Source organism: Eupeodes corollae, chromosome 1 (genome assembly GCF_945859685.1).
Source record: "Eupeodes corollae chromosome 1, idEupCoro1.1, whole genome shotgun sequence".
NCBI lineage: Eukaryota > Metazoa > Arthropoda > Insecta > Diptera > Syrphidae > Eupeodes > Eupeodes corollae.
In genome coordinates, this window is record NC_079147.1 from 81,214,541 (window position 1) to 81,231,799 (window position 17,259).

The 17,259-nt window shown below is 31.9% G+C and overlaps 1 protein-coding gene across 2 annotated transcripts in view; it reads right to left on the bottom strand.

The window, feature by feature from the left end:
• The window catches only part of LOC129954069 (glutamate dehydrogenase, mitochondrial), a 61,904-nt gene extending 45,534 nt beyond the window's left edge, over window positions 1-16,370 (bottom strand). The window contains exon 1 of one of the 2 annotated variants that reach the window (XM_056067720.1): window positions 15,516-16,370. In XM_056067720.1, the coding sequence (XP_055923695.1) occupies window positions 15,516-15,924 (409 nt within the window). In that variant the 5' untranslated portion in view covers window positions 15,925-16,370. The remainder of the gene's footprint in view (window positions 1-15,515) is intronic. The other variant, XM_056067721.1, reaches the window with a different exon arrangement.
• Between the last annotated feature and the right edge of the window lie 889 nt (window positions 16,371-17,259).

Sequence of the window (17,259 nt, forward strand, 5' to 3'; positions counted from 1 at the left end):
AATAACATCACCACATGTCAGGTAAAAAAAAAACATCTGGCATACACTAGATTTAAAGCGATCAAGATGCTTGTTATCTTTAAGTAGATCGCATACAAGCAATAATCGTTGTCATAATCGGGGACTGTCTAATAAGACAAATGACTTTTGCAAAAGCTGTATAAAATAGGAAGGGGAAGAAACAGTTATTCACCTCTCCTAAAAATGCCCTGCTCTAGCTCAAAAACGCAATAATTACCTTGGAGAATTCTTTTATAACGATCTCAATCATATTAACATTATCAGTTCTCTCACGTTTTGTAAGGGACTCAAACTGGTTTCATTGAGCTTAGAAGAAAGCCTCAAGATTCATGTAGTATCATAATGGGCCATTAAACTGGCCTAAGTGGGTCCTACTCCATCACGGATAGCCACTTAAACCTAACCTCGCAAGAGGCAGTACCCGTGAAAACTTTGGATGGCACCGACAGTGATTAGAACCAAGACTTCTGACATAACAATCCTACGCACTAACTATTATGGGTACGGCAGCGAAGCCGGTTGCTTACACACAAAAAAATACCAAAAATATAGCTTTTTGATGTGGAAAATTTCCTGATCACATAATTTTACGTTTTGCCGCCGCCGACGTCAATTGGTCAATAAAATCATGCGACTTGACACTGCTGCTTTTTCTTCTGTAGGGTTAAACAAAAGATGGTGTTTACGCGAACAATCCCCGGATTCTAACCGTATTAATCGTTGTTAATGTTTTATTCAGCTTTACTCTAGAAATCGAAAAATAAATGGCCCTGTGTGCAACTATTAGTACCTTAGAGAGTTTGTTAGGATGCGAAGTATTACCTGAATCTGTGTGGCCAACAAAACATACTTTAAAATTGTCGCAAACATATTCCACAATATTTGCCGGCGTTTTCTACCAAAAAATTTCTAATAAGAGACGTAAATGTAAAAATCTAGTGATATTACAGACATCTAGCTGGTAATGTTGCACCGTCCAGATCCAGGGGAGGATCAAGCGTATGGCTTAACTAAACTTTTTTAAAAAGGTGATTTTCAACTTTAATTTTATCTTTCGGGATGAAAAAGAATCGCATGTTTCAAAAGTAGTATCTTAGGCGAGCATTAGTCGGAGATTAAAAATTACCCTTCCAAACGGGTGTAAAGTTAAACAGAAACGATAATTTCTTGCTAATGCTGAAGGCAATGTCTTCAAGCAATAGTTTACTTTTTTGAGTCTATTACTTAACAATCAACTTTACGAGGTTGTGCGTCTAAACGGATTTCTCCCTAGAAAGTTTTCCTGTATTGAGGAGCACTTAAAATAGGGACTTATTCGTTACCCCTTCTATTTCGCACTGTCTTGTGTTGTATTACCTCCCTAATTCTTGTTGTTTGTTAAGTTGCGGACAGAGCAGACGCTGCACTTCTCAGTTTATTTATGTGAGTTAGTAGGAAATATCTTGATTCTTTTTCCACAAATACAATTCGATACCTAGATTTTTATCAGTCAAGTTTACCTTTTAAAATGGAAAAATAAGTAATTAAACTCATGAAAACATCAGGTACTCTCATGTAAACAAATAGATTAGAAACAATAAGAGTAAGTAAATGTGTACTTGAAAAGAAAACAAATAGTCAATAATAAGTTTTATTTTCAAAGGAAAATAATTGCACTAATCAATATTTGGTTATGTAATTTTTGCATCATTATTTCGCTGCTCATGTGTCTACCCTTTATACCCACTCAATTAGTCAAAAGTCAAATGACTTTCAATATTTTGGATGCAAATAAACTTATAATCCAGATTAAATCAAATGTCACTTGAAATAACTACTTTTTTTTAGATGCTGCACTGCTGCTTTAATGTATACTTCAAGATAGACAATGCATTTTATTCTCTCTCCTTGGAAATGGGGTTAAGGGGACAGTGTTGTTAGTAGTAGGTATCATACTTGAGGGATATTGAACTTTGTCTCCATATGTTTTGTTCACTATTCATCTTAAAATCGTGTACAGGCTAACTATGAAGTATCTATGTACCTTTTATCATACAATCTATTGTTTACATGCAAATTGGCTTCTGTGTTTATGTTTCACGATTTGTTTACTTAGTCAAACAATAAATTACACACTTGTGTTAACAATTTTATGTTCAAATATTTATAAATCTATCTTCTAGAAAAATATAAATATGGCAACATTAAGATCAATACTTAGTTCTAATCCTATACAAAATACAATTATAAGAAAATGCCAATAAATAATTATTATTGACTGTGTTAATCTAGCAATTGACAAAGCCACTCTAATTCACGTGATTTTCGGCGTTGTTTTTTGAAAAACATTTAAACATTTTATTACGAATTTAAAGCTAACAAAAACAAAACATGTCGTTATTTATTTTCGATTGGAGAGAGATAAGATTATTGTTATTATTTGCTTTGGGGATTATCAGATTGTAAATTCGTTTTGAAATTGGTGTCAACGTCGCCGTCGTCGTCGTCTTCGTCACATTAGAGCTCCAACTTAGTAACAAATTCACCTGATTTAAGCTTGTTATCTTCTTTGAATTTATACCTCCATATAATAATAAGAACTTATTTTTAGAAACTCATCATGCAAAAATATTGTTACTTACAGCAAAAAGTAATCAGTTCAATTCGCTAGGGGGGTGTGTCAATATTCAAAAAATATTATGTGTGACGGTTTTCGATTGTACCCTTGAACATACTATACTATTGTTTTACGAATAAGTACATAGATAGTCACAGCTGTGCATGTTTAATTGTGCAAAATCAGACGATAACGAATTAGGAAGGTACATAATGTTTAAAACTGATAATAAATTAAAAATAAGTATTGAATTAAAATAAATAAATAAAAAATACCTATGAAGATAAGAACGTTAGAATGTCAATAGCGTTTAAGCCGTGAATGGAAAGGAAAGTTTTAAATGATATAAGATTCAAATTCTTATAACACATTTTTTTCTTTTAGTTAATTAAAAAACGTGTATTTCTAGGAATTTAATCCTTAGTACAAGTCTTTTTGATAGGTATATTAAAAATGTATATAATAATAAAGTAGAGTAAGGTCGCACATCAGGTGACATCCACTAGTGCAAAGCAACCTCACCCAACTTGGAGTACACAACTGGAGACATCTAGCTAGGGACCAAGCTAGATGGAGAAGTTTGTTGGGAGAGGCCTTAGTTCGCGCAGAACTGTAGCGCCATCTTACTTTAAGTAAGTATATAAGAAGGTGGGTAGGAAGACATCATTTTAAATAAATAAGAAAGAGAATTTTGACTATGTTTAATGAAAAGGAGAAAAATAAAACAAATATTGTTTAAAAGCTTAGACCTAGTACATCATTTTTTATTAACACATAGCTGTGAACCATGAGACTAAGACAGAATATGACAAAAAGGATTGCTATTAGAAAAAAAAATTAGTTAAAATAGTGATATATTGAATTAAGACTGAATTTGCTGAGATTTTTGCTGAGTTTAACGTCCTAATTCAACTGATTAAATAACCCACTAGATTATAGAACGTTAATGGTCGAGCAGAAATTACTATTAACTTCATTTTCTCATCTAGACCTGTGAACTGGTGCCTTTATGCACATCGAACCAAATAATAGTAAGTAAGTAAGTTATTAATTTATTTACATTTCAATATAAAAAACAGAAAACAAATTATGAATTTAAGGGCTATGGCTAAGCCGTCAGCCTGGTTGACAAGTTCATAAATGTTAATTAAATTTTCAATAATCAACAAAAAAGAACTAAAGTTTCAAAAGTATTTTGATATTAATAACATCCTATACTTCTAAACTGTTTTTAAGAAATTACTAAGAGTTTTCCAGTCACACTCGTTTAGAAGCTGGAAGGAAATTTGCCTTTGCGCTTTGTATATTGGGAATATACTTCTGATATGAAAGTAATCTTCTTTAATTCTTTAAATGAATTGATTAAAGCTCCAATTATAAGGGTTACCATTTAAGGAAAAGGGCTCACACCTTGCTTTGAATATCACGGATATTTCATCATAGCTAAGTGAGTCGTGAAAGTAGTTTTTCTTGTTTAGATTAAAATTAAGCTCACTCTATAAAATTCTACTTTCAGAATTCCGAGCCTTAACAATGAAGGCATCTCGTTGTTGGTCTTTCAAATTACGTTGGTTGTTCACATCAATATGTAAGGTTTCCCCACAAGCGTTGCCAATAGATTGCCATCTTTCATACCACTAGTCCTTATTCCTCAACTCATACAAAAGTAGTTTTTTTGAAAGCCTTGATTCCTCATAATGACAGCATACCTTTATTATGAAGTCAGCCTGTGACTTGAGTGACTTGACTGTATTTTTCAAGAGCTTTGGTAGTCCGCTTTCCAAGTATATAGCGTAACGAGTCCTATTCCTATGGAATTTCTCAATTTCCTCGTACTCATATGATCCCCAAACTTGAGGAGCATAGCATACCAAATAATATGTCGTGTAAAACGAGTCCAGTCGCCAAAAATGACGCGATATGTCAAGGTTTTCTGATACGATGGAACAAATTTTTCTCTCCTTATGATCTGGCTACAATTTATAACACAATTCTTACGTTATAAACTCGAGTTTTACTCGTTTTTCTGTCAAGGAACTCTATAAACTTACTTAAGCCCTTTGGACAGTATGCAAAAAAGAGCTTTTAAAATGATTGCTGACAATGACACATTTAAGTTTATTACTCCACCTGAATATCGTCGTAGTTTCTTGTCTTAAGCGTTAATTTAAATGTACTATGAAGTACAGAGAACACCTTTTTAGCTGTACTACGCGAATGTGGAAAGTTTACCAACCTCTATCTTCAAAACCATTGTACACTGAAACCTCCTTTCTAGCCCCTCCCTTTTTCGTTGTCTTCATCTTGTTCGTAACAAAATATTTGTGTTTGATTGGGACGAAATAAAGTCACGTATTAAAATGATATTTTCAATGCTGTCTAGCCTAAAAGACTCAGCCCAAATGTTAAACCAAAAACTGGTGACAATACTCTTTAAGTTTCTTTCTTTATTAGAATTTTTGTATTAAATATAAAAGAAATTTTTGTGTTATAGTGATAACAACAACTTGTTGTTTCTCTAGTACCAACTCTTTTAGTTTACACGTATTGTTATTTCTTGAACAATTTTTTTCCATCACTCATCTGTTCGAGATTGAGGAATCCGAGTTTAAATAGTGATTGAGAAACTATTTACATATTTCAAACGAAATAAAGGCGACACAAGTTTAGAATTTTCCTTGTATGAAACTCACAGTCTAGACACACCGGAAGAGTGTTACTATGTTAAAAATGGCATACATTCTCAAGTGGTCGACATTTAAAATGATCGCGATTATATACTGTTCATAAAATTGTATGTGTGGAGGAATAAAGATAAGTGTACGTTGGCAGTATTGTATAGATCTCCTAGCTTCTCAGTGAGACGTTTTTAAGGTTTTTTTTTCGGATTGGTGTAATTATTCTTTGGAAAATGAAAACAATATTTTAATGACTGGTGACTTCAACATAGTTTTATTGACAAGGGATCGTAGTACAGAAAGGATTTTGGAAATTTTTACAGATCAAGGAATTTGGCAGTTCAGTAGCAAATCCACAGGAATTTTTTACTACGTTGATAGAGTATCTCCGGATTTTTCAAAGTGTGCTCCGCCAAGAATTTCCAAGTACTCCGCTGAAATATTTGAAAAAATATAAAAATTTCAAGTTAATTTTGGGCTTCTGATCTTGTAATTTTGATCGCAGCAGTCGGATTTGAAATTCATATTTTTAAAAAATCAGCATAGGTAACTACAAACAAATTAAAAAAAAAATTATTTTGCAACGGCATGACAGCCAAAGTAGACCTGCAGCTCCCGAAGTATTACCAACTACCGGGTATGTCCAAACAAAATTATATTTTACGTAAAATAGTAATCTCCGGTTAATAACTTCTGATTTTTAAGCATTTAACCGCTCAAAATGATTTCAATGATTTTATTTTGTTTGTCCAATTTCGGTTTTCTTTATACTTGTTTTATTGCGAAGGAAAATGACGCAATAGACACAGCACTTATACTAGTTCTACGGTGATCAATGCTACAGTAAAAAAAAAATCAGTTGAATGGAAGTACCACGAATTATATTTGATTTTTGGATTTGCTGAGACAAGTGACAATAAACCTCACTCCGTAATTTGCGGCAAAGTGTTGCCAAACAGTGCTATATTTATAAACTTACTTAAGCCCTTTGGACAGTATGGAAAAAAGAGCTTTTAAAATGATTGCTGACAATAACACCTATAAGTTTATTACGCCACCTTAATATCGTCGTAGTTTCTTGTCTTAAGCGTTAATTTAAATGTACTATGAAGTACAGAGAACACCTTTTTAGCTGTACTACGCGAATGTGGAAAGTTTACCAACCTCTATCTTCAAAACCATTGTACACTGAAACCTCCTTTCTAGCCCCTCCCTTTTTCGTTGTCTTCATCTTGTTCGTAACAAAATATTTGTGTTTGATTGGGACGAAATAAAGTCACGTATTAAAATGATATTTTCAATGCTGTCTAGCCTAAAAGACTCAGCCCAAATGTTAAACCAAAAACTGGTGACAATACTCTTTAAGTTTCTTTCTTTATTAGAATTTTTGTATTAAATATAAAAGAAATTTTTGGGTTATAGTGATAACAACAACTTGTTGTTTCTCTAGTACCAACTCTTTTAGTTTACACGTATTGTTATTTCTTGAACAATTTTTTTCCATCACTCATCTGTTCGAGATTGAGGAATCCGAGTTTAAATAGTGATTGAGAAACTATTTATTTCAAACGAAATAAAGGCGACACAAGTTTAGAATTTTTCCTAGTATGAAGCTCACAGTCTAGACACACCGGAAGAGTGTTACTATGGTAAAATGGCGATACATTCTCAAATGGTCGACATTTAAAATTATCGCGATTATATGTATATTGATCATAAAATTGTATGTGTTTAGGAATAAAGTAAGTGTACGTTGGCAGTATTGTATAGATCTCCTAGCTTCTCAGTGGGAGATTTTTTAAGGTTTTTTTTCGAATTGGTGTAATTATTCTTTGGAAAATGAAAACAATATTTTAATGACTGGTGACTTCAACGTAGTTTTACTGACAAGGGATCGTAGTACAGAAAGGATTTTGGAAATTTTTACAGATCAAGGCATTTGGCAGTTCAGTATCAGTAAATCAACCCACAGGAATTTTTTACTACGTTGATAGAGTATCTCCTGATTTTTCAAAGTGTGCTCCGCCAAAAATTTCCAAGTACTCCGCTGAAATATTTGAAAAAATATACAAATTCCAAGTTAATTTTGGGCTTCTGATCTTGTAATTTTGATCGCAGCAGTCGGATTTGAAATTCATATTTTTAAAAAATCAGCATAGGTAACTACAAACAAATTAAAAAAAAAAATATTTTGCAACGGCATGACAGCCAAAGTAGACCTGCAGCTCCCGAAGTATTACCAACTACCGGGTATGTCCAAACAAAATTATATTTTACGTAAAATAGTAATCTCCGGTTAATAACTTCTGATTTTTAAGCATTTAACCGCTCAAAATGATTTCAATGATTTTATTTTGTTTGTCCAATTTCGGTTTTCTATATACTTGTTTTATTGCGAAGGAAAATGACGCAATAGACACAGCACTTATACTAGTTCAACGGTTATCAATGCTACAGTAAAAAAAAAAATCTGTTGAATGGAAGCACCACGAATTATATTTGATTTTTGGATTTGCTGAGACAAGTGACAATAAACCTCACTCCGTAATTTGCGGCAAAGTGTTGCCGAACAGTGCTATGTTTCCATCAAAACTTTAACGTCAGTTTGCAGGGATTCATCCAGATTGCAAAAGCAACCTGACTGATTTCTTCGAAAGAACTTCTGAACTTACTAAATCTGAAATATTGAACGAAAATGCGTTGATGGCGTCCTATTTGGTAGGTTCCGAATAGCGCAAACTGGTGAAGCCCACACCATTGCTGAAAACTTAATAAAGCCATGTATAATGAGAGCTCATTGACGACAAATTTTTTTTGGGGGACTAGTTGTGTAATGAGCGTTAGTTGTGCGTATCTATCAGATATATGAAAATAAATGATTTGAGTGTATCACTTCAGGCAAAATAAAATGCAGTTTTGGGTTACATATATAAAAAGTCGAAACCTAGACAGCTTCCTAATACTCAACAAATTTAAAGAAGTAATAGCTTTGGACATTCCCGATGATATTTTAATTTAGTTTCATATCCACCTAGTAGGTTTGCTGGATAGCTTCCTCCACTACTGTCCATACGAATTCCACCTGAACATTAAGGAAAACATATGGGTATTGGAACTTATTGCAACAAAGAAGTCTTTGTCATAATTCTGGTGAATGTTGAAAGACGTGTTCAGTTTACTGTCAGAGAAAGCTCAAATAATTCTTCTGCCGTTTGCAACAACAAACATGAGCGAATCAGGGTTATCTGCATATGTTCGAACGAAAACAAAATATAGATCCCGCCTTCTTGCAGAGCCTGATATACGGTTGCAGTTGTCCCAAATTCAACCAGACATTTCAGCTTTATGCAAAAATAAGCAGGCACATTATTCCCACTAAAAAGAAACTCCATCTAATTATAATATAATTCTGTAATTCCTTATTAAGTTAAGTTAACATTGTTCTCATGTTTTTCGTTGCATAAATTGTTTCCTGAATTCAATAAAACGAAACTACAAAAACTGGGATAAGGGCATCGAAGTGCTCCGCGTGAAATCTCTCACGCAAAAAGTGCCCCGCAACTAAAAAAGATTGGAAACCGCAGCACTATCTCATTACCTCATTTAGAACCTTAAGTTTAAATCAAAATTAAAATAAAGGTGATAAAGTATCAGACTACGAAACTAAAAAAAAATAGAGGTTTAAACAAAAATTTAAACTATGCATCAATGAAAAGAACGTTTTGATTTGTATCTTAATGCAGATGGAGTTCCAGAAATGTACTTTGAGAAGGTTATAAATGTTTTAACAAGGATATTTGGTGAAAAAATAAATGTATGTTTTGAAGCTTTAAATGTAGAAAAAGTGTGAAACAAACATTTAAAAAAACTTGAATAGAAAAAAGTTAATGATTATAAAAACGCTCTTTTTAATTTCCAAAGCTAAAATAATTATGTAAGGGAAATTATGATTTCAGAGAACAATTTTATTACTTCTCGAATCACAGGAAAGTCTGGAAATCCAATTGAGATGGAGGCACTAAAAAATATTGTTTTAAAAAACGCAAAACAGAATATAATTGAAAGTGTATAATTCGGCAAAAAGCCGTCAATTCAAACAAATTAAGCTTGAAACAAATGTAAGTCGTATTTGTGGACAGTGTACGGAAAATAAATACAACACGAAGATATTGCTTAACAAAGTTGCAGTTCGATTTTTGAGTTTGAGTTTTGTAATGCCTGAACATTATATTAATTAATTAAATATTGAAATAATGATAAATGTATTTAGAATAAATGGTGAAATGATTCTAAATTCAATCGAGATTATTAAACTAGTTCTTTTAAAACTGATCAATAAATCATTTTATACATCTACATTTCCAAAAATATTTCAGTAGAAAAATGTACTGATACGATTAAGTGTAAGGAACATAGGCCTTCAAATATGTTACCAACGTGCGAAAAATATTGGAAAAGTTAGATTCTGATCAGTTCCAAAATAATTTTTAAAAGTAAATAATTTATTAATTGAAAACAATCTGGATTACGATTCTTTTTGGTAAACAAAATCACACAATCGATGTTACGTAATAACTAAAACATGCTCAAAAACATTTTAATAAGATTTCTTTTAATATTATTATTATTATTCCTTTATTTCATTAAAAAAAATTGTTTTACAATTTGAAAATCAAAATAATATATGAACATGGTAAGATATCCGTCTGCCAGAAAATAACATTTGCTTTAATAAAATAATAAAATAAATAGTTGGTAGGTTTTCATTAGATTTCTTGTTATAAAAAAAATATAATTTGTTGTTCTACATTTGCTCAAACAGAAAAAAATAAATGATCTTTATATTATTACATATTATAAATTATTTTATAAATTTGCAAATTAATATTTTAAGGGGAAACAGAATTGTAAAAGGTTGAAAAGCTTCTTCGATAATTTAAAGCATGGTCACAGAACATGAAGAGATTTGTCCACCCAAACATTTGTTCTCTAGAGAGGACACTATGTTGAAAATAGAGTCTTCGAATTTCTTGTAGTATCGGACGAAAAGCTATGAAATGGTAAATATCGTCAGGTTTATTTCTGTTACAATAATTGCAAAGGAGAGGTAGATCTGACCGATGCGGAATATAATTCAAGTTCAATATTTCAACCATTGCTTTAAAAATTGTACTTATAGCTCTCGCAGAAAGTCTATTATTGGAATAATTTGCAGCATTAGTATTCAAGGAGTGGCTTAGATGTCTATATATTTCTCTTGTTGACCATGATGATGCTCTATTTAGATGTTGAAGATATATATTTTCTTCTACTTTTGCGATTACATTATATCGATATCTTGTCAGTTATCTATGTTAAACTCATTCAGTTCAAGAGAGACATTATGCAATCGGGCAAGTTGAGTCCATTCCTTAAATGGCGATGCTTCTGTTCGCAAAAGAACCTTCATGATAGATGTGTGAAGATTCGAACTTGGTTTACTCATTACTCTTGTTAGAAAATCTGCATGCAATTTAAAATTTTTAATATAAATCGACGCAATTCCAGATTCAACATGAATTGCATAGATTGGAGTCGAATTAGGTAACCGAAATAATCTTTTCAAAAAGAGGCGTAGTATCAACTCAAATTCTTCATAATAGGTGCGACCAAAAACTTGAATACCGTAAGACAAGCAAGTGTTAATGGTTGCTGCGAAAAACTCGGTATTTAGATCCTAAGGCTATGTTTTTGTTTGAGAAGAAAGTTGGCCACATTATGTTGAGAGCTACTTTAGCTTCTTTGCTTTTACGCTGAACATGTTTGTTAATGCTACCGTTAGCAGACATCAACAGTTCTAGATATTTGGATTTCTGTAGCATTTGGTTGTTAAGGAACCACCTTTCTTCTCTCAAATTTCTACAACTCCTTGCCTCAAATACCATTATCTTTGTTTTCTCTGAGTTTATTTTAAGGTTCCAGATATTGCAGTACGTTTGGACCCTATTGATTTGTAGCTGGAGAGAAAATGTGTTATCCGCTGGCATAACCAAGTCATCCGCGTAAAGAAGTACTTTTATACGAACATCAAAAAAACCAACTCCTTCTCGTAAATTATCTGAAGTATCATCAATGGAAAGGGAAAACAAGATGGAACTACTCTTTAAGTTTATAAAAAATAACGGGTTTTTCCATACATTTTTTCTAATTAAGAAACAGAAATAACCGCCTGATTTTTGTTTTCTAATTCTTTTTTTTTTTGAGGCATCAAATTTAGAGACAAAATTAAATACTACCCCAATGCCAGTATAAAATTATTACAGGTAAGTTATTGCAGTAATAATTATTAAAATATGTTTTACTTGCAGTTCGGTCTATTCACGCTTCCACTCAATTGAAGCTGCCCTCATCATCTTATTCAACATTTGACATTGATCAGGTTATTATCAAACTTTCATTAACTTCTAATAAAGATATATATATTATTGTCAGCTATATTCCACCAAGAAGTCCACTAGATTTATATAAAGAACATATAAATAATTGTAATTTTTATCTATCAAATCTTAAAGATAATCAACACGTTATTATAGTAGGTGATTTTAATCTACCAAATGTAAATTGGATTTTTGATCAAGATGAGTCACAACTTATTCCATTCAATGTTTCTAATGATTATGTATCAGAAATTGTAGATTCCTTTGCAGCATATGATCTAATTCAGATTAATAATTGTAAAAATAGTTTGGATAGGACACTTGACTTAGTATTTGTTGATAAGGACTTGGGAATGTCAGTAAATGAATCACTTTTTCCAATTTTTTCTAATTCCATGCATCATATTGCTTTAAATTTTCATTTCAAAATACTCAATTTCTTTAAACATACCACTAATAACTTATTTAAATTTAACTTTGCAAAAGCCAATTTTGTTGGCATAGCGAATTATTTGGATCGTTTAGTTTTGCCCAATGATTTTAATAATAATTTTGATTTATCTTACTTCTATAGTGACTTTCTAAGTACTCTTAAGGAAGCAATTGACATTTTTGTTCCTAAATCACAAATTAAAAATAACTCTAAGCCACCATGGTACAATAAAAGACTCATAAATTTGAAAAATAAAAAGAACAAAGTTTATAAACTGTTGCGGGTTTCTTCGTCTGATGCCAATTTAAAAGTTGAATATATTGCTCTTGAAAAGAGCTTTAACTTGTTAAATAAATTTCTTTATAAGAACTATATTTGTTCAATGGAATCTAAACTTAAAAACAATAGCAAGTATTTTTGGACTTTTATTAAAAATAAAAAAAATAATAATGGAATTCCAAAGTGTATGGAGTATTTGGGATATACGTACACTGACCTACCTAACATTTGCAATAATTTTGCCAAATTTTTCAAATCTAATTACTTAGTTTCAAATAGCAATAATGCTTTCTCTTTGGCACCATCCAATAATACGGTTAACATTGGTCAGTTAAGTTTTAACATAACTGAGGTTGAGAAAGTTTTATTAAGCTTGAATGACGATAAGAATGCTGGTCCAGACGAAATTCCTCCCATTATTTTAAAGAGTTGTGCGCCTTCCCTGTCTCGAATACTTTGTTTTATTTTTAACAGATCACTTGAGAAAGGTGTATTTCTTTCCGAATGGAAAACATCTTTTATAACTCCTATCCATAAAAGTGGTCCAAAACAGGACATATCCAACTATCGCCCGATTTGCAAGTTATCCGTAATACCAAAAATTTTTGAAAAAATTGTTTGCGATAAGCTTTCGTTTTTATTAAAAGAGACTATATCCCCATTTCAACACGGATTTGTATCCGGTAGATCAACTTCTACAAATCTTACAATTTTCTCCAACTTTGTTTTAAATAATCTAAAAAAAGGATTTCAAGTCGATGTCATATATACGGATTTTGCCAAAGCATTTGACAGAGTTCACCATAAAATTTTGATTCATAAACTGGAAAAACTAGGTATACATTCTAACTTGTTAAATTGGTTGAGTTCATATCTTACAGGACGCATTCAATATGTCCTCGGGTGTTCCCCAAGGTAGCCATCTTGGACCACTTTTGTTTCTTATATTCATAAATGATCTTCCTGATTTTCTCTTACATTCCTTTTCCTTAATGTTTGCCGATGATCTCAAATTTCTGAGATGCATTAAGGATCCGGTAGACTGTGTGCTTCTTCAAAAAGATCTTCAAAGCTTATCAACTTGGTGTAAAATCAACAAATTAAACCTCAACATCTCTAAATGTCAATGTTTTTCATTTTCCCGCCGATCTTCTCCTTTTGTATATAATTATCATATTGAGAACAAAGTTCTCGATAGAGTCTCAGCCAAAAAAGATCTGGGAGTGATTTTTGACTCTAAATTCAGCTTCAGTAATCATTTAGAATTCATAGTTAACAAGGCCAACTCTATGCTTGGATTTGTTGTCCGCAACTCTAAAGGTCTAACTGATCCCTATACCTTAAAAACGCTTTACATTGCTTATGTTAGATCAGTTCTGGAGTATTGCTGTGTGGTATGGAATCCGTTTTACAAAACACATTCTGTTAGAATTGAAAAAATTCAAAGAAAATTTACAAGAATAGTTATTTATAAACTTAGATGGAACGCTGATGTTATGCCACCCTATAATACTCGGTGTCAACTTCTTGGCATTCAGACCTTAGAAAATCGCCGCAAAATATATTCTATAATGTTCATTAAAGATATTTTATCCTATCATATTGACTGTCCGTTTTATTGTCTCTTATAAATTTACATGCTCCAACTCGAGTGCTTAGAAATCGTTGTTTATTCCATGAGGTATTTCATAGAGTAAATTATGCTCGCTATGTCAGAGAAATTAACCAAATATCTGATTTTATTGATTTTAATTTTCATTTGAGTAGAGATGCATTTAAAAATATGCTCAGCTTATTCTTTCTGGTTAATTGACTAAAATTTATGTTAAGACAAATTTTGTATTTCTATAGTCTGTAAGAGTTATTATAATCTCTAATTAATGATAAATAAATAAATAAATAAATAAATAAATAAAATATTACATAATTTGCTTTTATCTCAAATAAAAAAGAAATAGCTTAGGGGACAGACCTAGAATTTCAAGTTTTTAGTTAAATAATTGTAGAAATTAACAATTACACACTGCTTATTAAGACACGACTTAAATTTGTATTGTTTTCCACAACTTAAAGCTTGAATATCAATTTGGGTGGGTATTCCTACCTAAAAACTAAATTATCCCTTTACTCTTCTCTTTACTCTTTTATTGTATTTTACAAAATAGTTTTTGTTAGTGTCTTTAGGGAAGAATGTATCGTAGAAAGTGTCAAATCTTCCAAAAGTTATATTAAAACGAACAATAGAGATTGGAGGGAATTGAGAAAACTATAGGGGTTGATTACTTAATTTTGTATAATGCCTATTAAAAGCAATGTAAAATAAAAGGTCGAACCTATAACCAATTGAATTTGAAGTCCAAACCTATTAAATTGAACTCATGTACGAAACAAATTTAACGCTCAATCAAAGATTTAAGCAAAAACCGACATCAAAATTATTGCTTGACATTTAAAATGGAAATTCAAGATCATTTTATTCACTTCAAAGAATTCAAAAGAGTGTTTGTGAGATAATTAAACTTGCAAATATGAATAGGTACATAAATCTATAGAATTCTTTTGAGAGCTTAGTTAATTCTTTGATAGAACGCAGAACATACATTTTAATTTTTAAAGTATTATCATAAGCAGCAAGAAGATCAAAATAGAAAAGAAATAAATAAATATACTTTCTCTAGATCTAGATTAAAAATTATTATTGTTTAGTGGAAAAAAACTCAAACACACTTGTTGAAATTTGTTCCCAGATTTGAAGAGAAATCAAAAAGGGATCTTTTTCTTTTGTTCCTAGAAAAGCATTCTTTTAGTGTTCAGTTCATTTTTTCTTTTTGGATATTAAAGCCCAATTACATAACTTAACGACAAAGAGGAGGTACAAAAAAAAAGCAAGGAGAAGGAACAAGTAACAAGAAACTCAACACACACAATGTGCAGCATTGCGGAATACCGAATACGAACAGCCAACCTGACACGTATCGATTTATTCATCAAAACTGACGAGATGAACAAATTCATGAAGGAAACTTTTATTTTTAAATAAAACGAGGCCCGATTATTTATTATTCTTTCCTTAAATAAGAAGAAAAACTCACCTCCTTTTGTTGGAATACGATGTGTACTATGCTGAGCGCGATAGCCTGTAATCATTTCGTAGTCTCCAGAATCACGACGCAGTGGGAATGCAATCTCGATGATATGGTCACATGGTTGCATAAGCATCAGAATACCTTTGACTTTCTTGCGTTTTTCTTCGTCAGAGATCTTGCCTTTCATTTCGCCGATAAGACGATTCTCGGCAATTTGGCATCCACGATGGAAGAAGTATTCAACCATATCGAAGAAACGGGGATCCTTGTCGGTGGGCACATTCTTGAGACGGTCGGGAATCTGATGTTCGGAATAGCCACGCGATTGGAGCAGTGCAGTGGGCATAGCCTTAACGAGGGTCGAAACATCCTGCTTCACAGCAGTATGACGAGCTAGATTCTTTAAGTGGTACATTTTTTTTTATTGAATTGAGAGTTTTCTTGCTACTGGCAATTCACAGAAAAGAAATTCACAAAATATATAGTATAATATAGAAAATAAGAGAAACTATCGTTCTTTTGCACAACCGTTCACTGACCGACCCCGCAACGAACTGATCGAATGGTGAATGGCTAGAATTTATTTTATTCGGATGTAGAGTATAGAATGAAGTGGAGTGAATGTTGATTGTGTAAAATAGAATTAAAATTTTGCTTTTGCCTTCGGTTTCGGGTTAGGTTTGCTTTTTGCTGCTTTGCTGTTGGCAGTTGGCACAATGGAAAAGCGCCTGGTTGGTAAAGTCTAAGCTCTGAGATTGAGAATCTGAGTGCGATTCCGCAATGAGTTGGATGGAACAGTTAAATGTAAGATTTCAGTGAGAGTTAAACATATGAGTATTTGGTTCTCTTGTGTGTTTTTATGAATTTTATCTCGTTTTCTTTTTCGTTTATACAAAAGTGGCGAATTTTTTAAAAAAGGCGCAAGACCGCAACACCTTTGTTTGAGTAGATAGCTCTTTTTGTCAATTTGACATTTCTCACCAAATTCACCACAGTCCGGTCAGGTGTACTGGTGAGAATTTGCAAAAATCATTTTGACAGAAATTGCACATTCGAGCCAGTTATGCCATTTTATTAGAATTTTATTACAAACACAAACCTTACATTATTGGTGAGTTTTTAAAATTTTTCGATTTTCGAAATTTTTTGGGCTCAACTTTCCATTCCATTAAAAATTTCGACTCTCGTTTTTTTTTATTTGATAGATATATAAATAATAACTATAGTAATTTTAGAGCGAGGAAACATTTATTTCTATTTTAAATTAATTTTAAAAGTTCACTTTTTCTTTTTCTTCCATGGTTTTTAGTTCTGTCTTGCCATACTTGATTTTTTTGGTGATTTCTTTGATTTTAGTGCTCAAATACAAGAAGTACTTTGCATATACCCAAACTCGGACCCACCCCAAATCCTATAGTGGTCCCAAGCAGGAGGGTTGCAGGTCTTACATACCTAGCTGTTAGAACGCCGTACTTTCAAATCAAAAAAACTTGTTTTAGGCTCAAAAAATGAAATACAAAAAAAGTAAGGTTAAGTCCGAAAAAGAAAATATTTGTATTTCTATGACTTAAAGGTGAATTCTCGCATTAATATTTAAAACATGATATATCGAGACCCCTACCTAACTGTGAAAAAAAAATCAGAAGGAAATTCGGGCTAGAAATTCGCTTAGAAAAGTATAAAAAAATCAATGACAAAAAATATAAGTGTTAGGAAATAAAGCGATATTCATAAAACCACAAGATTTATA